Genomic DNA, 20,334 nt, shown 5'->3' with positions numbered 1-20,334 from the left:
TGATTTCAGCTGCCCGCCTGGGTAGACAATGAGAATCTGCACTACGTGACGGAAGCATGTTTTACATTTCCCCCATCACCGTGTCAAGTGTAGCATGGACAGGACCATCACGAAGTGCAACAGCATCTGTTGTCCCCATCTTCTTTGCTAGTCAATGTTGTGCTTGGTGGGAAGAGACCCCGTCTTGTGGGAACAACTTCCCAGGTTCCCAAGTGTTGCTTTTGGTTTAACACTGATCATTTTTTCCAACCTGGTTTGAATGTGCTTTGAGTGTTATCCAACCTGAGGCTCTGACCCACATCTGACAATAATAAAACTCACAATAACAAGCCTCATTAAAACACTGGCTCCACGAGCGGGGGGCGGGGGGGGATGGGGGGAAGGGGAGTTCATTTAGTGCTGGTGACCTCATCTCACGTGATGTCACTTAAAGGAAAAACATTGACGTCTCCCATGTATAACTCAGCCTTGTGTTTCTCCGCCTGTAAATCTTCAGAGTTCAAAGATACAGTGTGTCCCATCTGCCTAGTCTAATCCTGAGCAATTTCCTGGAGGTTTGGGAAGAATTCAGAACAAGAAACCTTTAAAGAACTGTGATGAGATGTTTAAAGAGTTCCAAGGGTTTGTGGGAGCCAGGGAAGGGGAACGAATACTCCTCTCCCAAAAGAGGAAGAGGGTCTGCTCATGAGGTCACAGTTTATGAATCAAGCCACATTATGAATGGGAACAGACCATTCATGTAAAATACAGTGAAAAGTTACATACACCTGAAAAGAAGCCTAGGCAATGCATGCGTCTCCTTCAGTAGACTGTAGGGTGTACGTATGGAGGAGTGTCTCAAATAGAGAAGAGGCTGTGGCTTAGGAGAATGCAGATGGGATAGGGAGCCGTTTGCATCTAGCCTGCAGGTTTGACTCCACTGCAGGTTGGGAGTTATTGGAAGTTGTCTTCTCATGAGTGTTTGGCCCATGTGAGTTCTGAGGTTTCAGTCCAGGTCTTAATGAACGCTTGACCATGTCACAAAATCGACCACTGTAACTGGGCTGCATTGGTGCCTTTGTGTGGATGGCCTGCGTCACCACTCAGTATAGAGACCAAGAAGCAGAGGGGGAGAGAGTAAAGATGGCCTAATAGTTAGAGCACTAGCCTAGGGCTTGGGAGAGTGGGTTCAAGTCCTTGCCCCACCACAGACCTCCTGTGTGACCCTGGGCAAGTCATTCAGAGCAGGTCTACAAGTAAAACGCTGCGCCTGTGCGGCCGTGCCCCTGGAGCACTTCAGTGAAGATGCTCTTACGCCACTCCACCGGGAGAGCTCCCATCTGTGTCCTTAATCCACCTGTGTGAGAGTCAGTAGCTATGTCAACAGGCGGGCTTCTCCTGTTAACATCACACCGTCTGCACTGGGGATTAGGTTGGTATAATTGTGTCACTCAGGGGTGTGAAAAATCCACGCCCTGGAGCAATGGCGTTATACCAATGTAAGTTTATAGTGTAGATCTGGCTTTTGAGCTCCACAGAGCTCTTCTTCAGGTCTGGGAAATGTACTCAGCGTCCCAGCTAAATACAAGGTGGAACAGATTGTTGAGCATAAGCAGTTAACACGCCTTTTAAGAGGCCATTCAAAGTGAAGTGGCTCATTAACACCAATAAAAGATATTTCCTCATCAGCGGTGTCTCTTATATCCTGGGACCAGTACAGCTACAACAACACTGCCCACAGAATCACTTAGAATTTGTTCCTGTTGATTTCTCTGAACTCCCCCAGGATTTTCTGACAGAGGAAGCAAGCAGAACTCTGTGTCTAGTGGTAAGCAGTTACACCAGGTGCTGAGGTTAGGGGTGTGGTAAGACTGAACAGGACTCAGATCCTCCAAATCCTCAAACTCCAGCCCCACCTCCGCAAATCAATCAGGGTGTCCTGATTTGCCACTTAAATCCAGTGTAGCCACTAATCCCAGATCAACCCCTTCTTCTTGCTCTTTCTATGGTACTTATATGGCCCACCGCACTGCAGTATTTGAGCACCTTCCAATCTTTCTTGGATTTATCCTCATAATGCCCCTGTGAAGTAGGGTTGTGTTGTTATCCCCATTTTACAGATGAGGAACTGAGGCACGGAGAGACTAAGTGCCTCCTCCAAGGTCACACAGTCCATGGCAGAGCAGGGACTCAAACCCAGGTCTCCCAAATCCCAGGTGAGTGCCCTAACTGCTGGACCATTCTTCCCTTCTCATCATTGATGGGCCTCCAAGCAACCCTCACCTGCAGCCTACATCTCTGCCAGATTATTCCTCCCATCCCCCCAGTTCCTTTTCTCAAGAAAAACCTTCTGCTCTCAGGCTTCAGTGAAAAAGAATATCAAAGAGTTAAAAAGAAACAAGCCAGTCTCCTCATTGTATCTACCACTGAGAACACGGGGTGATGGGGAAGGGTTTGCTGCGCTCCATCCAGAACCATAAAAACACTGTGCTTAGCATTTGTGTTGGTGCTTAGGTTCCATGGCGATGGACCCTGGATAATTGCATGAGATAGACAGTACAGAGCTTTCTACCTTCAACTCACTGTAGGACTATTAACTCATCAAAGTAAATCACACTCACTTCAAATGGAACAAAGGTCTGTTTGCTGCAGCTCCTCTTGCCTTCAGGGAGCTGGCCCTCGCCTCCAGGCATTCAGGGAGCAATTATTTCCGAGAGCAGGCAAGGTCAATGGGGGAAAAAAGGGACGTTGCCCCTTTAAGCAGTGGAGTGAAGCATGTGTCAGTGGTGTAGCCTATGAGTTAAACTGCGTGTCTGTGTGCTGAGTAAGGAATGCGGTTGCATGCCTGACCCCTTAGCTGTGATCAGCAGGGCTGTTGCTCATGTGCTGAGCTCATTCGGGCTCGCTGGAGCTGGAGGTGCGCACACACAGGCAGGGAGAGAAGGGAGAGAAAAGAAGCTGTAGTGCTGGAAAAGGGTGTTAGGGTCTCTCTCTTCTCCCCCCCCCTTTATTTTAATTCCTCCTGGACCCTGGAGTTTGGGGGGAGTTCAGGCTTTTTTTTTTTATTATTTTTGCCTGTCAGCTGTTGTTTTGCTAGGGCAAGCAGTGCCTCTGTGAGACGCAGCCCAGCTGCCTGGATGCCTCTGGATGTTATGATTGTGCCCTCCGAGGACCAGTTCTGGATGGACATGCATGAGGGGCAGATGAAGCTGAAAATCAGGGTGCGGAGGATGAAGGAGAGCAGGGACATGCGAGGTTTGTTGGCTAGCTCCTTTCCTTTGGGGGCTGGGGGGGCTGTTTGCTGAGCCTGACCCATGCTGTAAGAGGCTGTCTTTGCAGAGCAGCTTATGTGCAGGCAATGTAAAGGTGTCAGGCAGCTGGCATCTTGCAGGCATGAGGATAGAGGGATCCAGGGAACATTTTTGGATGGGGGATGGAATACCAGGAATTTTCAACCTTTGCAATTTCAGGAAGCTTTTTGGAGGGCATCTGGCCTGTCCCTCCAGGGGATTCAGGGGGTGGCAAAAGAAGAAATGAGATCTTTTGCTGCAGAGTATGGCAGGTGAGGTTCTGCTGTTGACTGCAAGGGGAGAGGGAAGGATGCGACTGGCATTAGGAGGTGGTGTCAGCTGGGTTTCCCCGTGTGACTTGCTTGGGCTCCCATCTAGAAACCAGGAGTGCTGCTTGTTTGGTGGAACTAGCTAAGTTGGGACTAAACCCTGCAAATTTGGAGTGGCTAAGCAGGGGTGGAAGAGAACACTCCCAGGAGGAAGGTTGGGGGGCTCCGTCCTTATGTACCCCGACTTGCACGCCTCCAGGACGGGAGGACACAGAGGAGATGGTGCATTCCTGTAGGCAACTCCAAGCATTGAGCAGCATTGTGCACTAGTTGCTGGGCTGCGAGGGGCCAGTGAAGCAATCGTCATCTGTCTCCCGTGGGGCAGGGGCCAAAGGGAGCAATTCCCCCAGATGAAAGTGATGATTACGGACAGGGTGTTCACAGAAACAATATTCAGAAAATGACACTGCTTCACCCTGCCTCCAACCAACCAACCAAATAGCCCCTGCTGCCCGTTTCACTTCTCCCCCACTGAGACAATCACTGAATTCCCCTCTTGCAAGTGCCTTTTCAAAAAAGGGATTTTACAGTGTCTTAGCTCCACAGCACTAGGGTGAGAGGAGGAAAGGGGGAAATGAAATAGAGCGGCTTAAAATATGCCTAGCCTCGAATGACCTAGTTTACCAAATGGTTTAATCAAGCAACTCCCCGCCCCCCCAACCATCGTCATCCCTTAAAATGGGAATCTGCTAAATGAGCTTGGCATGTTTTTGTGGTGTGAGCCACATAACCCAGTGATGGTGTAATTAGTAATAGGTCAGTCGTGGAAATGACACATTCTTCTTTACTTAGAACAAGTAAAGCTGGTCCAGAGCAGGCACGGTCACCAGGGGAAAATCAGGAAGAGCAACTTTGGGGGCTGGAGCTTTCTTTTTTAAGGACATACCAAAAACCCAGTTGGCAAGACGAGGGGAGGAGCAGGCAACAAGGCTTACCTAGTCTTTAGGCTCATAGGATGAATCTACGAGGTCAACAACTGCTGGCATAAAATCAAGAATAAGTATTGGCCAGGACAGCCAAAGCAGGTTCAAGGTTGGTGGGTGGCAGCAGTTTGGGAGGGAAGGAAGTGGACAAGTGGGGAACGTACATGGATCAATAATGGGGCGCTCGTTCATCTGCTTCTCATACCAACCGCCTGGAAGGAAGATCCTGCAATGGGGTGTTGAAATCTGCTGATGGTGCCAAACTAAGGGAGCGGGAGGGTATAAAGAGAGAGGTCAGTCGATACAACACTGTGAGATTCAGCGTGACTAGGAGCAGGGAGGATAGATGTATGTTCCCTCCACTGTGATAAGGTTGGACGGAGTGGAAGACCCTGAATAGAGAATATATGCTCGTAGGCCATAAAACACAGAGCAGAAGGAGGGTCTGGGGAGCCAGCAAACACAGCTGAAGGGGCCTTCTAGTCTATCCCCTGTGTAAGGAATCAGTGAGGCCACATCTGGAATGCTCTAAGGAGTTCTGGCCATGTCTTCTGCAAAAAGGAATATTGGAGACGTATGTAGGCATTGTCCAGCACAGGGTGAGTTGACCTGACTGAGCGGAGGGCAGGATCTTTAGTTAGTTGGGAAGAAGGGAAACCAGAACTCATTTCTTAATTATGGAGAAGACCACAGAAAGCCACAAATTTCCCATGCAGGTGCCCATACAACTCAGTCCTGACCTGCAGCCACCCCTGCTCTTGCAGTGCTGGGTCCTGACCGGCCGTGATACTTGCTCCCCCAGCCCTTGAGACCCAGCCATGGCTGTAACACTTATTTCAGCAGGAAGCTTGGTGGGGTGGGAAACATTCTTGTGCATTGAGACAGTCATTGTGCAAAAACAAAAGGGCCAAACATGGGACCTTGTCCAGTGGAGAAATGATGAGGATGGTGGGGCAGAGGGAAAATCTAAAACTTCCCAGAGAGCAGAAAGCCCTGACCCACACCAAGAAACTTTCCAAAGGGTGATGAGTAAGGGTGTTAGTAAATGCCCTTTCATCATCTCACTCAGCAGCTAGCATGACTGGGCCGCCACCAAGCAAAAGAATGAGGTAGGAGCCAGGGGAGGTAATGCTTCAGTGAGGGATTTTCCCAGAGGCCGAGAAAATGATGCTACTTTGGTATCTGAAGGCAGCTGTCCTTGTCCAGCCCCTGTGCTCTATGTGCTTTTCTCCCTTTCTCTGCCCTGCTTCGAAGGAATCTTGGCCAGCATGTTCAGTCATGTCACTGACTAGGAGAACAGGGTGGGTTTAGCTGAGACTGAATAAGAGACAAAGGGCTGGTATTTTTTAGGGGCCAGATCGTGCCGTTTTCACGTCTTTACTCAGACTGAACTCTCATTGACTCGCTGCCCAAGCAAGGACTATAGGGTCTGTGCCCCAATTCAGCAAGGTACTTAAGCACATGCCTAACTTTAAGCATCTCTCATTGACTTAAGTGGGACTTGTCCTTTCACTTAGGCATGTGTTTAAATACCTTGCTGAATTGAGGCCTTGACCCTTAAGGAGGAAAGTGACATCTCTGTTTCTCAAAGACGAGCACTTAATGCGTCCGGCTGATTAAAAGCCTGTAATGACTATCCCCGGGCACATCGGAGGCTGTGGATTCACTGCTGGCACTGCCAAGCAGCTTGGGAAGCCCAGCCACAGTTATGAGCACTTAGGTTTTAAATGGCGGTATCACAGAGAGACCAGCATGAAGAGCTGTTTCCTGTGGAGGGGCAGGAGATCTGGAAGCAGATGGCTTTATGTAATCCTGGAGTGAGAGCCAGCCCTGGCAGGGCTGTGCGGGAGCAACATGAGACTAATTGTTCATAAGGCTGTACCTGACTTGCGTGGGCAACTGCATGCACTGCTGCACCTTTTCCACGTGCTCATCAGGGAGCATCTCCGAATCATGAGCCCGCTGCGTGCATTGACCGACGCCAATGCCCAGCGAGGGAGGAGCCTACGGTGACTCTCCCACTCAAAGGCACAGAGCTGTTGGGGGAGCAGGGACTGTCTCACCCTACAGCGGATGCACGTTAGCACCTCCAGGTGGAGGCAGCTTTTATCTCCCAGGAGTAGGTCCTGTGCCGCTCTGGGTCATACCAGAAGGCGGGGTTTCAGGCTGCAGTGCGGCTCAGGTACCTGACATCACAGCCATACCAGGAAGCAGCCGCTGCGGTTAAACAGCAGTTATTGGAAAGATGGGGACCAGCCATAACCTGTCCCTAGAACAAACCTCCAGTGTCTACTGGCTGCCCCCGCAGAGAGAGGAAGATGGGGCAGAATGGCCCGTGAGCCAGCTAGCTCAAACAGAGGCTGCCGCTCTGGGGCTGTGCCCCTGTCCCCCTCCTCTTCTCTGCTCAGGACAGCTCTGCTCTTGCTGGTGTGAAAGTGCAGCCCTCCTTCCCTGTTGCGTGCACAAAAGAAAGGGAGGGGTGAGGACATGGGACATTTTTCTGCTGTCCAGTATGGCTTACCACAGACAGCCCTTATGCCCTCAGGGGAGAGGTGTGTTTGTGGAAAGCACGTGCACCAATGCGCCAGAGGCACCCATGGGAGCTGGAGAGTGCCAGAGAGCACCTCCAAGAGCAAAGCACTGTCTCTGTGTTAGAGCATCGCTTTGACGCTTGTTACCCGGGGGGGAGGGGGGGTTTGTTTATATAAAGCCTAATCCTTCCCAGTTGAAGTCAGTGGAAGTTTTCCCTTTTATTCCAATGGGAGCAGGACCGAGGCCGCAGTGGCACAGATAAGCATGGTGTTTCAGTGGAGATTTGGAGGGGTGAGCCCATGCGGCGGGAAATAAACGGGGAGCCTGAGGCCCTCAAAACAACAGGGGTAACAGGTTTTCAAGCCAAGATGACCCCGTTACACTCTCTGGGCCCTCCATGGCGTCAGGTGTTGTTTCCAGCCTGCAAGGAAACCTGTCTGGGAGCAGCAAAGCATCACGGCTAACAAGGCCCAACACACTCCCATAAGCTCGAGTGGAATGTCCCGCTGGTTCTAACAGTGGGGAATGCGGATGGCCCTGTTTAATGTGCCACACGTCCCTTTTGATCTCACTTCAGTACTTCCCCACATTTCTCTGCCTTGCCTTCATATCTCAAAGGGTTTTCCAAGTCCTTTAATCCCTAGAGGAGAATGAGGATCACATTTCCCTCTCTCCCCATCCTCCCTTGGGACGGCAAACACTGGTATCTTTTGATTCTGAGTGCATACCTTTTATCAAAGTCCCCTTCCCCCTGCCCTTGCAGCTGCTTTCACAACTGCGGGCTTTTCCTGTGATCGTAGTGAGAGTGGCGATGGAGTGGCTCTGTGCTGCCTGGCTGAGTGTGAATAAGGACAGCAGGGGATGTCTCTTGTTCTGCTGCACCTGCGTCTATTACTGTTCTTAATACTCTACAATACTCTTCCCTTTATGGATGTGTATATCCACAAAGCTGGGGTTTACCACCCAGGAGCCGAAACAATAGGACTCTGCTCCTACCTTCACCTAGAACTTGTTACAGTTTGCTCATATGGAACACACCCTCGGGAGCAGTCCTGCACTGGCAGAGAGATGGACTGGATGGCCCACTAGGTTTGTACTATCCCCAAATTCTTCGACATGGTCTAGAACACCATGGGCGTTGTTGATGTGTGGGGGTGTCTAGAGAAAAGTCCTTCGACTGTTATTTCTATGACTGTCCAAATCATGGGCCAGATCTTCAGCTGGTGTAAATCAACTCCATTGACTTCAGTAGAGCGACACCAGTTTGTGCCAGCTGAGGACAGTGGCTAGGCCACATGTGAAGCTTGTCTCCTAGCGCAGGCAATGGAGGCAGCTTCTTTTAAACCCTGAGATCCCAGGTTTGATCATTATTCAGCAGTGATTATGGAGACCCTCACCTGTATTTCTCTCTTTCCTAGGCTATGTCTGTGAATGTATTTTCTTCCCCTGTGTTGGTGGCAGAAAGCAGCTAAGCACCATTACGAGTGTGCATCTATTTTTGTCTTGGTGTTTGCTGAGATGTGCTTTGTACATTGGCTCTTAATTATCCAGGCATGTAGTGAGATGATTGTACTGTTCTCCTTATTCTCTCTGTAACCCTCTGACTGTTGTATTTATCACCTGCCTGTCGTCCCGGGGGGAAGCTCTCCTGATTCTCCGCGATCTACCAGCGGGCCAGGTGGTATATGAAGATGTTACAACTCAAAGAGAACGGCAGCTACTTTCTCTGACAAATGTCTGGGCTTTTAAAGAACTCCAAGGCCCACTGCCCTCACCCTTGAACTGTCACAGTTTTCCCAGTGAAATTTGTTTTCAATGGGCAATTGTCACTGATATCCTCTGTGAAAATCTGAGGCTGGAGGAAGTGGCGGGGGAGGGGGATGAGAGTCTGGGATGTGGGATAGGGGAAGAGGAGAAGGGCTGGAAGTAAGAAATAGCTTCTTTCCTTTCAGTGTACAGTAGGCAAGAACTCCATGCTGCACTCCTGGGCGAGCACGACTCCTGCCACCAGCAGCAAACTGTTTAGAGCATTGAGAAAAGCCTCTTACAGGGACGCTTGGGTAGTTTTACAAAGGGAGGGAGGCAGCAGGGTCTAGTAGTGAAAGCACAGGACTGGGAGGCAGGAGACCAGGGTTCTGTTCCCAGACTTGCTGTGTGACCTTGAGCAAATCACTTAGGCACTCTGTGCCTCTGTTTCCCCATCTGCTAAATGGGAACAATAACAATTCCTTATGTCCCAGGGGTGCTAAGTTCCTTACTGTCTGTAAAGTTCTTTGAGAGCCTCAGCTAGAAGGATTTTTCTTTCTTCAGAGAGACTGACTGATCCATGAAGCTTGGGGATAAGTGGGGAGTCCCAACAGCGCCTTGATCCTGTGATGCGCTCACCTCCTGTAATTTTCTCTCCTCCGCTTCAGTGGGAGTAGCAGGTATCAGCACTTCTCCTAGCCTCAGGCCCCACATCCACACACATCCTTCTGTTCACTTGGGCTCCACCCTCGCATGATGTAGGTAACTCTAGAAGCCAGGAAAACATTGGATTTAATAGGGAATGTTTTCTAAAGCCCTCAGGAATGCTGGAGTCCAGGCCAAGGATAAGGTTCTGTGCATTGCAAGGGACCAGCTCCTTATCCAAAAGCCTCAGCCAGTGCTCCTGCTTGAGGGAGCATCTATAGGAAACCTGAGATCTCTTTCCACCCACTCCACCCCAAATACAGATTGTCACCCCCACTCTTAGTTCCATGCGTGCCAGGAGAATCCCACTGCCAGCCCCAGGGAGGTGTTAGCATTACAAATAAAAGACTAGAACTGCTCCCTCTTGTTCTGAATTAATACTAAAACATGGAGTATTGTGTAGGTAAGGGAAAGCCCAAGTATTGCTTGGAATGCTGCCAGGGACAGTTCCTGCCTTTGGGGTGATTTTAAGAAGCCGCTTTGCTTTCCAAAAATTAAAGCATGCTGTAGCTGCATGTTCTAGGGCTCGGTTTTGTATCCCTGAAAGTTGGGAGGCCTGCTGTCCTCAGCTCAAGGCTGTCTCCGCAGTTCCCTTTGAAACCCTGGGATTGGTCAATGGCTGTGAGCAGTGATGCTTGGGAAGGGAAATAAGGACAGCCCCGTAGCGCCACCAGAATGCTGTGGGACGAGGTTTATGAAGGGACAGAGCAGAAAATGGTAAACGCTTTGCTCAGATGGTCCCTGTCAAGCAAAGCACAGAAGTGAAGCACGAGAGTAGTTTAATTGACTTCAAAGGGATGACTCACGTTGCTTAAAGTTAAGCATGTGCTTAGCTGCTTTGTTGTGGGCCATACAGGGAGCATGTCTCCTCCCTAGGGGTGGTTGGGACGTACAAACTTGGGGCAAGGGTGACTCTGTCCCTTTCAGTGAATCTCCCCGTGCATACTTCCCAGCCCCCTGTGCCACTTGCCTGTGCTTTCCCCAGCAGAGCCAGCAAAGGATCTGCAGGCAGGCAAGTGCTGGCGGGGGCAAGAGGAGGGGGAGCATTGCTAGGAGAGTCACAGCAAGTGCCAGCCTGCTTTAGCTATGATGTCACCTCTAACACGCCTGGCTCCTAAAGAGAGTTTCGAGCTGTATGGGCCAATAATGAACACGAGCAAAGTAAAGGGGCGGGGAGGCAGGCATTCATTCCTAGCCTGTACTCCAGGGAAATGGCGCACACCTTGCTCCAGATAAAAAACACCCTTTTTTGTGCTGCTAAGACTTCCTAAGCCTTTTGAGTGGACACAGGACTAGGGGCCCGAGCTTGGCTCTGGTACGGCCATGCATTCATTGCAAGACTATACCTCCCCACACATACACCCTCCAAATGAAAATACAGGAGGTTGGTTGTTTTCCTTCCCTTGGCTCCGATGCACTGATAGAAGGAAAGGTGTCTCTGGAAGGGAGCAACAGGTAGCCCTTCTGCTTGGCTGCCCAGAGGGCTGCATGTGTCCACTGAACCTCTACTGCAGCCTCCAGATGTGGGCTATTTGCACTCAAATCGTCATGTGCACACCCCATTCCGCCTCGTGATTTATGCTTCCTGGTGAGATTGATGTGGCTAGGGAGGGAGCAGGAGTAACCAGAGCTTGTGTGCACCTGTGCCAAGCGTCTTCTTTCACTCTGATTTAATATCCCAATTGAGGGGGGTGATGTCATGTTGGAGGGAACCAGGGATGAGGAAGTGTTGGAAGGTGCTTTAACTCTTCGTATCCCACATCTCCAAAGTCTTGGGAGCTGTCCTTGTGATAACTGCCAGCAACACAGGAAAGCTTAAGTGGCCAGAGGAGACATATTGCAGGTTGGAGATCAGTTTCTCTTCCAATATGGTGGCTTCTTTGGGCAAGTACAACTGGGCTGGCTGCTGTGTGGCTATGTTGGGAAAAGGCATTGTTCTTCAAAGGACTCAAAGTGAGCACCAACGGCAAGGAGGTTGGTGTCCGTCCAAAGCAGCTTGGGGGTCCCATGCCATGGAAGATGAGGCATCTTCCTTGTTTGGAGGACTGAGGACCTCTTCCCCATCTGAGCAGAGACAGGGCCCAGGACTCAGGCATTCAGTCTGTGAGGCCTGGCGGCGGCTGCTGCTGCTATCAAACATTGTCTGCATGAAGGTTAAGCATTGCAGAGACCATTGTGTCAACCCCTCCCCCACTTTACCCCAGAGCACTGGAGATTTGGTTTCAGCACTAGTCAGGGCTCATCAGAATCCCACATTGGGATCCAATAAGGTAAGAATGGGGACTCTTGGAGGGGTTTGTTGGGAAGTTGGCAGGACCCTGCTGAGTATGACCTGGGGGAGGGGTTGGTGGAAGGTCGTTAAGTGAACTTCAGTAGAAGTTTTAGTACAGTTGTGGAGATGGACTGGGTTCAAGGGCAGGGATTCTTATTTTAACTGAACCCATCTCTATAGAAACAGAACCAGTCCCTATCGAAACAATGGCTGGGAGTTTCAATGGGACCTAATGGATTTAGACATCCAGATCTCTATGAAAATCAGTGGGAGTCAGGAACTTTGTTCAGCCTCTGTGAAACTCCCAGTCTGTATTTATCTATAGTCCCAACTATCAAAATCACAGAGTGGGGACTTACACCACTGGGGACCCTTCGTATTGTACACCAGCACTCGGCTTGGTAACCTAGACAGATGTAGTTCTCGCTAAGGGTTGCTAGGCCTAACTCTGTGTGTGGAGAAAGGAGTCGGTGGGTGTTAGGAAACTCCCTCAAGAATGCAGGTCTCTTGCATATATAACAAAGTTAAAGCAATGCAAGGAGGGACCGTGTTGTGTGCTCCTCTCGGTAAATCCTGCATTTGGCTAGGCTACGGCCTAGCAGAGGTGTGGCAGCAGGAAACCTGAGTTCCCATTCCTGGCTCTGCCACTGGTCTTGGGCAAGTCGCTTCACCTCTCTGAGCCTCAGTGTTCCCATCTGCAAAATGAACTAATGCTGTTACCTAATCGCATGGGGAGGTGAGGATTTGTACAGGTTCATATGGCGCTTGGAGGTCCCTGGCCGGAAAGTGCAACAAGATTCCCTCCCTGTTTCACCCTTCCTGCCGTGTGAGCCTGGCGAGAATTTTCAGCCTCTGAAGAGCTGCTCTGTATTCGGACTAGAGTTCTCAGAATTCTAGCTTCACTTGTCATCCTCTACCTGCTTCTGCTGCCCCACAGCTGTTCCTCTGAATCTGGTGGTTGGGGCCATCTGAGCAAAACTGACACACGCAGGGCTGCAGCCGGGGCTGGCGCAGTGAATCGGACACTACTTGCTATCACGTTTAGCAACATCTGACCGTGAAAAACTGCTCAGGAATCTGTTTTAAAAAAAAGTCAGATTCCACCCTCTCGGTCCAAATACTTTCTGCATCCCAGCCGCCCACCTCCCGCCTCCTCCTCTGTGTGCGGACTCATTTTTCTAATTAGCACTGTACACAGGGCTGCATAATCAGGGAGCCATTCATTTAGGAAAGAGACAGGAGCTGTGTGTTTGGGGGAAGGGGGGTAAATGCCACTTAAAACACTGCGTGACTCTGATGCTGATCCTGTTCCAGTACAAAGGCCTGCAGCTATTTGTGCTATGATCCCGTCAAAACCCACAAGCCAAGCAGGGTCCGACTGATTAGATTGAAGACCTCCAAAGAACACATAAGTACCGCAGAGAGCAGTTGCCATGTTCTCTCGCTGACCCTCTTCCCTTGAGCCATTGCCCAGTACAGTGCTAGCAAACCATTGTGCTGCTGGGGTTGCTGTCATTTGGATCAGATCTAAAATCCTGGCGCTGACCACTTGTAGCCACTAAAAATCCCATGGAACTATTTATATGAGGAAGAGGGTTAGCCCTGGGGTCCTGGCCAAATTCTAACATAGGTCATTTAGTTCTGCGTTCCCCACAGTCCCCTGCAGTTTCAGTATATTTTCTTTATCTGTAAGTTGACACTGATGCCCATTGCTAAGCTACTTGGTTGCCTACAATCACTTAAATACCAGCAGACTATTACGCACCCATCCATCTTCCTAACAACAGTGGGGGTGATCAATGTATTAGGTAAATATATGAAGAACAGTTTACCCCACTGTGACTACATGGGGAGATGGTACTAACTCAATTTGGAAATAGTGGGGCAACACACATAATACATCAGGTCTCTTACAGGTCTCAATACAGGTCTCTTATGGGGCTGACTTGGTTATAATTGACTGTTGGTATTTTCTTCCAGTTTTATGCTAGCACCGAGAAGCAATAACCATGATCAGGACCCTGTTCTGCCAGGCGCTTTACAGACACACAATGAGAGACCTTCTCTGTCCTGGAGAGTTGTACATAGTCTAAATCTCCTCCTTCTGTCTGCAGGGGGCTTTGCCACCTTCTCATCTTGCTTCCCAGGACTCTGCGAAGGGAAACCAGCTGCCATCTTGCCAATGAGCATCTCCCAGCCATGCTTGCCAGTGGCCAATGTTGGCCCCACCCGCATCCTGCCTCATCTCTACCTGGGCTCCCAGAAAGATGTCCTAAACAAGGTATGGCCTTCCTGGTGGGGTGCCCCATGCCTGCCCCATGCTGCTGTTGTCCCTAATCAATTAGAACAGGCCTGTCCAGTTGGGGTGGCACATGGGGGAAGCTAGCTGTATGTTTCCCATTTGAGGACAATGCTCGTGTAACTTTCAGTGGCTTGTCCTGCCCAATTTCGCCAAATAAGGAGCTACGGACATGGCCCATACATACAAAGGCCTGGGGGGGGGGGGGGGCTGTGGAGAGCATCCGCAGGAGGAGCCTGGCAGAGTTCTTGGCTGGAAGGGGTGTTGTCCTGCCGTGGTTTGATTCAGTCCTGAAGGGATATGTGAGGAAGGACTGTCCTTCTCTCCGCAACCTGAGGGGAGCTGCCTGATTCCCCTGACTGCCATGCTCGGCCGTGGCAAAGGGTGAGGGAGCATAGCCAAGAAAATGCACATAGAAAAGTTTTAAGTTCTTTGGGCTTGGTGAGTGCCAATGGCATCCAAACCAGGAAGGGGCAGGGGAGCTGGAAGGGCAGAGAGGAGCAATGGGGAAAGAGGCAGAAGGGGCACAATGGAGCTGGGAAGGGGGGAAGAAGAAGAGCTGCCAGGGTGCCTCGCCCCAAGGAGCCCCTGCGAGATTCACACAGAGGGAGCCAGCTTCTCCCCACTAATCCCCCCTGCCAGCTGGGCTCCCAACACTGACTTCAGCTGTTCCATGCCCAGCTTGGCAGCCAGAGGGAGAGGGGTTAGGCAGGGATGTTTAATCATGGCGGGGGAAGTGGGGAGGGGACCAGCAGCCACAGTCCAAGGCAAAGAGCTCTTTAAAGAGGCCTGGAAATAGACAAAGATCTGCTTCGGGAAGGGAAGGGCAGAGGGAAAAGAGGGGTACTGTCCTTTTAAAGGTGCCAGAGTGCTTGGGAAGTGATGTCACCTCAGGGAAGGAATTTTGTTTTAAGAGAAGAAAAAAATAAATGAGAGAAGAAAGAAACAGAAATTGTAGTTAAAATTCCACTGAGCGCCTACCGTGGGCAGGAGGGAGCCAGTCAGACATTCTCGCCTGGGGAGAGGGCCAGGGGAGAAGCATCTGAGAGGAGCAGGGGGTGGTCCAGAAAGAGGAGAGAGAAATTTTTAGATACAGGGAGTAGAAGGAAATAAAAGAGAAAAATGCCAAGAATGTGAGCTCAGGAGCTGGGCTGGCTCCTAGGAGCTGAGGTTAGGCTTCTAGGGATCCTGCTGAGGAAGAGACTCTTATGTAAGCTTAGTTAGGACAGGAACCACAGGGTGAATTAAATGGAATTCAGGGAGGAAATCTCGGCCATGTCCCCTGAGAGCCCTACATCAGGCGTCAGACTGACTGGGCTTCAACCCTGCCCCCCACCCCATCTCAGCACGACCTTTTGCTCACCCCTTCATTCTGAGAGGTGTTTGCTTCCCTCTCTGCGCCCTGGTGATCATTACTGAGGACAAGAGACTTTCCCTCCTTGTATCCTAGGGCATTAGAGAGCAGGGCTGGCAGAGAACAACCCTCTGTGATGGGATAGCATGGTCCCTTGTGAGCACGCAAATCTAGGGTGACCATATTTTCCAAAGGGAAAACGGGACGCCCCCAGCTACTTGTCCAAGGCTCCCGACACCCCCCCGCCCCCCGCAATGCTGTTGCCGGTCGCTAGAAACTCCCCACCCGCATGCCAGGCTGTTGCTCGGTTGCTGGAACCCAGCGGGGGGCCCCACATGCTGGAATGCTGCTCCCCTCCTCCCCCCAGCGCTGCCTCCCCCCTCTCTGCTCGCCCCCTCTGCACCACACCCCAGACAAAAGTGGCCATTTGTCCTGTTTGTTCTTGCCAGCTGATCAAATCAGCAAGAGCAGTCATGACACATGCCTCCTTTTGGAAAAAAACTGTTGGGATGGCCGGGACAGGGCTTAAAAAAGGGACTGTCCCTGCCAAAATAGGACGTATGGTCACCCTACGCAGCTCTGCACCTCACTGCTGCCATGATACAGGGCTCAGCCTGTGGCAGGGGAGGTTTCTTTTATCTTTCCATTTCCCTAATCACTGTCTGTTTTATGGCACCTTTATTTCTTTCTCAACTCCTTCCTTCCATTCATTTCTGTGTTCCTCCGCCTCTCCCCGAAATAGCACAGAACAGGCATTCACAGGACTAGAACTATCAGATCTTTGGTACGGATCGTCTCCCTGGTTTTGGACATAATCTGGCTTGGATTTCCGCTCTCAGGGGGAACAACAGGTCATATTCACCACTACACTCTGGCTGTTTTATGCTGCTCTGGCAATGCATACTGGTGAATCTAGCCTTGTCTCTGGGAAGGATGAGAGGTCACGTATGTGTGCCCAATGAGCAGAACATGGCAAGAAATGATCCATGATCACTCACTTGACATTTTGAACTAGCCTCTGACTTTTTCATTCACTTTCCGTAAACATGCAGGCGAGTCAGGTTACTGACAGAAACGCTGGGAAGAAATGGTGACTAGTAATGACTATGGCAGAACACTCATGGAAAGCTACTTCTCAATTGGTTCATCCAAAGAGTTCACTCCAGAGCCATGATTACATTCGTCCCAAAAGGAAATCACATGACCTAAATATGTCCCAAACAAAACAGCTAACGTTGTGAATTGCCAATCTCCTATGCTGGAAATGATACCAGCAGTAAACAGTTTACAAGTCTCTTATCGACTGAAACTGGTTCCAGTAAATCACGCAGTGGAGAGTTTCAAACAGTGAACAAATCTGTGGGAAATTATGACTTGTTGCCAGGTGATTTGGGAACAGAAAAGAGGGCTACATTCATTGAATACTAGCTCTGCTAGTAAGATGTTCTCTTCCCCTGAACCTGGCCCCTCTAAGCTTTTTTCTACAGTAGATGTAACCCTAAGACTACTCTGTTTTTCCTCCTTAAAATTTCCCACCATTGTTCTAGCTCTGGGGTTCTCAGTCTTTTCCCCTCCCTGCCATCTAGCCAGGACCCATTTCTCTTTACCAGTATGGGAAGGGCAAGGTGGTCAGCACCCCCAACACCTGATCAGGACCCCAAATGTGAGAACCTCATGCTGCAGCACAGTGCGGGAGCAATGGTGGAAGAACTAGTGCAGAGAGACTGCAGGCAGCTTAACCATGCTCAGAGCAGGTCCATATGACACTGGCTTATGCTTCATTGGCTCATCTGTGCTGGTGCTCCCCAGGTTGCTACTTCGAATCACACTGGAGCAACTGTGGGGGAACTGCAAGGCGACAACACTGGAGTGCATGAGGCCTATGAGAGTGTAGATGGGAAGGTCCCACTTTGTACTGACTGAGCCCACATCACTTGTGTCTTCTCTGTCACCAGGACCTGATGACTCAGAATGGAATAAGCTACGTCCTCAATGCCAGCAACTCCTGCCCCAAGCCAGACTTCATCTGTGACAGTCACTTCATGCGCATTCCTGTCAATGACAACTACTGTGAGAAGCTGCTTCCCTGGCTGGACAAGTCCATTGAGTTCATCGGTGAGGCATCTCCCTGGCTCTCTGGGCCTTTCTTTACTTCTTCCCGCTCCAGTCTTGATTTTTGTTGTGGTGGCCCCAGACATTGAGAGCTGGACTCCTCACTCCTTGCCTATCCCAGCCAACAAAACCCAGGCTTTTCTTCCCCCAGCTCCTCTCTTAGTCCAGAGAGACCTTGTCCCTTCACCCACAGTGAAACATGCACACTCAGCCACTAGAAGAAGCCTGTCCTCCCTGAGAAAACCTGGCACCTCGACCAGCACCAAAGTCATTTGAAAGTGTGACCCTCTCTGTGCAAATGATCATACTTTCCACTCCTGTAAGACAGCCTTTTATTTGAGGGTCTCAGTGAGAAACAAGGGCTAGTGTCCTTATGTCCATGTTATGCATGGGGTAATGGGGACACAGAGAGGTGCAGAGACTAGCCCAGGGTCAAGTAACGAGTCACTGACAAAGACAGGGGGTGAATCCAGGAGTCCTGCCTCCCAATCCTCTGTGCTGGCCACTAGACATACAGCATCACAAAGGTGTTCCACAGGGACAGAGGATGAAATGACTCTGTCCAAACTCTAGGGGCACCCCTCTGAAAGCTGTTCTTTCTGTACCATGCTGCAGACAAGGCCAAGGTATCCAGCTGCCAAGTGATAGTGCACTGCTTGGCAGGGATCTCCCGCTCAGCCACCATTGCCATCGCCTACATCATGAAGACCATGGGCATGTCTTCAGACGACGCCTACAGGTAGGTGCAACTGGATGAGGGGAATGAGGAAGTACGTGAATGTACCCCTGCTCTAGTAAAGGGAAGCAGGCTGGCGCAGGCGGAGAGAAGCTGTCAGAAAGGGTTTCAAAGCATTGTTTTGAATGAATCTCCTGAGTTCTAGTGAGTTACACGTTGCTAGGCTGACACTGGGCCCTGGGTGGGGTATATGCTGTGTGCCCTACCACAGAGCAGTGCCCGTGCGCACCCCTCATTGTTGCCCCAGTCAAAGGAAATGAAGGCTCAGCTTCAAGAACCAAAACCCTTGACTAGGTTGAAATCTGGTGTAGGCTGGCCTAGTAGCTGGTTGGTGCTGTCCTACATTCATGGGAGGCAGAGGGCTGTCCTTTAGGAGCAGTTTTGAAATATCACAATGGACAGCATGCCATGGGGGGGTGGGGGCGCCCATGGGAAAGTAGAATGAGGCGATAAATTTCCTAGAGCCTAAGCAGTCCTAGCTTTCTCTGCAGATTGCCCTGAGGCACTGTGGATCGCCCGTCACCTGTTTCTTTCTGAGCTTTTGGTAGAATGCACTAGCTTCTCCCGCTGAGGAGGCCGGCAGAGCTAAGGTAGCCTAGGTGGTAGGCCAAAGACCAAGCGATGACCCCATCTGTTTGTCTAACCCTTGCAGGTTTGTCAAAGACCGGCGCCCATCCATATCACCCAACTTCAACTTCCTGGGCCAGCTCCTGGAGTACGAGAGGAGCCTGAAGCTCCTCAAGGCCTTGAAGGCCCAAGGTGATAGGAGTGAGGGGGATGCCCAGCCAGACCCAGCTGAAGTGCCTGAGAGCAACAGGCACCTGAAGCTTTCTACCTCAGAAAAGTCCGAGGACATATCGAAAAGCACAAGCTTGGCACCCTCCCGCAGTGAGCCCGAGAGGCCAGCAGGAGCTCCCAAAATTGTCTCACCCACAGCACTACAGCAAGGACTCAACGGCCTGCATTTGTCCTCGGAGCGCATCCAAGACACCAACCGGCTAAAGCGCTCCTTCTCCCTGGACATCAAATCAGCCTACTCCCCCAGCCTGAGGCAGGACACCCCAGGCCCCGCTGACACCGGGGAAGCCCCCAAGCTCTGCAAGCTGGACAGCCCTTCTGGACCTAATGGCTTGTGCCAGTTCTCGCCCGTGCCGGACAGTCCCGACTGGCCCAGCGGGCCGGACTTCCTACTGGAAGCCAAGGTGAGGCAGAGGCGGAAACACAGGCATCAGGCGGGCTCCCCTGCCCACGGGATGAGCCTCAATTTCAGTGGGGTGTGTGCCGTGCACAAAAGCACCAGCGTGGAGGACAATCTCAAGCAGACGCTGCGGCTGAGCCTCCCTGGCGTGGGACAGCAGCCCACACAGCCAGCTGCGACACCAAACTCTGCCGGCGGAGGGGGGGTCGGCGCCTGGGGCGTGCATTTGGAATCACCCAGCACCCCGTCGTCGGAGAATCCCTGGTACTTCGGCACAGACTCGGCGGTGGGCGGCGGAGGGAGCGGGGCCTTGTTTGCCAGCGCTGCCTCGTACTCCTCGTTCAGCTGCAGCACCCTGCAGGGCAGCTGCGAGATCAGGTTGAGGGACAAGCAGAGGGCGGAGCAGAGGGACGGGCGGCACAGCTGGCACGAGGATGCCGCCACGGAGAAGCAGTTCAAGAGGAGGAGCTGCCAGATGGAGTTCGAGGAGACCATGTCAGAGGGCAGGTCCCGGGAAGACCTGGGCAAAATAGGCAAACAGTCTAGCTTTTCGGGCAGCATGGAGATCATTGAGGTGTCCTGACATTCGTCCTGGGGCACTGGAGAGTGAGGGGTGGATATTTAACTGGGAAGAAGCAAGGTGCGGGTGGGGTAGGGACAGTATTTATACCTGTGTGTGTATTCCCAGGTGCACACACGCCAAAACGAAAAAAAGATGAATGAATCCAAAGTCAGGAAACATGACCGTGCATGCTTAGTGCCCCTCCCCTTTGGTCTCCCTTTCCCCTCCTCACCCTCCACCCTGGCTGCATTCCCTTTTGGGAGGAAGGAGCCGATTAACCTTTTCACCCCTGGATTC

The 20,334-nt window shown here is 51.2% G+C and overlaps 1 protein-coding gene across 1 annotated transcript in view; it reads left to right on the top strand.

The window, feature by feature from the left end:
* DUSP8 (dual specificity phosphatase 8) overlaps nucleotides 1–20,058 on the top strand; it is a 55,935-nt gene extending 35,877 nt beyond the window's left edge. Inside the window, exons 3-7 of the mRNA XM_077820063.1 lie at nucleotides 13,891–14,057; nucleotides 17,385–17,544; nucleotides 18,157–18,280; nucleotides 18,930–19,551; nucleotides 19,585–20,058. Of these exons, the coding sequence (XP_077676189.1) occupies nucleotides 13,891–14,057; nucleotides 17,385–17,544; nucleotides 18,157–18,280; nucleotides 18,930–19,551; nucleotides 19,585–20,058 (1,547 nt within the window). The remainder of the gene's footprint in view (nucleotides 1–13,890; nucleotides 14,058–17,384; nucleotides 17,545–18,156; nucleotides 18,281–18,929; nucleotides 19,552–19,584) is intronic.
* Nucleotides 20,059–20,334: the final 276 nt, after the last annotated feature.

Source organism: Eretmochelys imbricata, chromosome 6 (assembly GCF_965152235.1).
Source record: "Eretmochelys imbricata isolate rEreImb1 chromosome 6, rEreImb1.hap1, whole genome shotgun sequence".
NCBI lineage: Eukaryota > Metazoa > Chordata > Testudines > Cheloniidae > Eretmochelys > Eretmochelys imbricata.
This window is presented reverse-complemented; position numbering and strand designations above follow the sequence as displayed.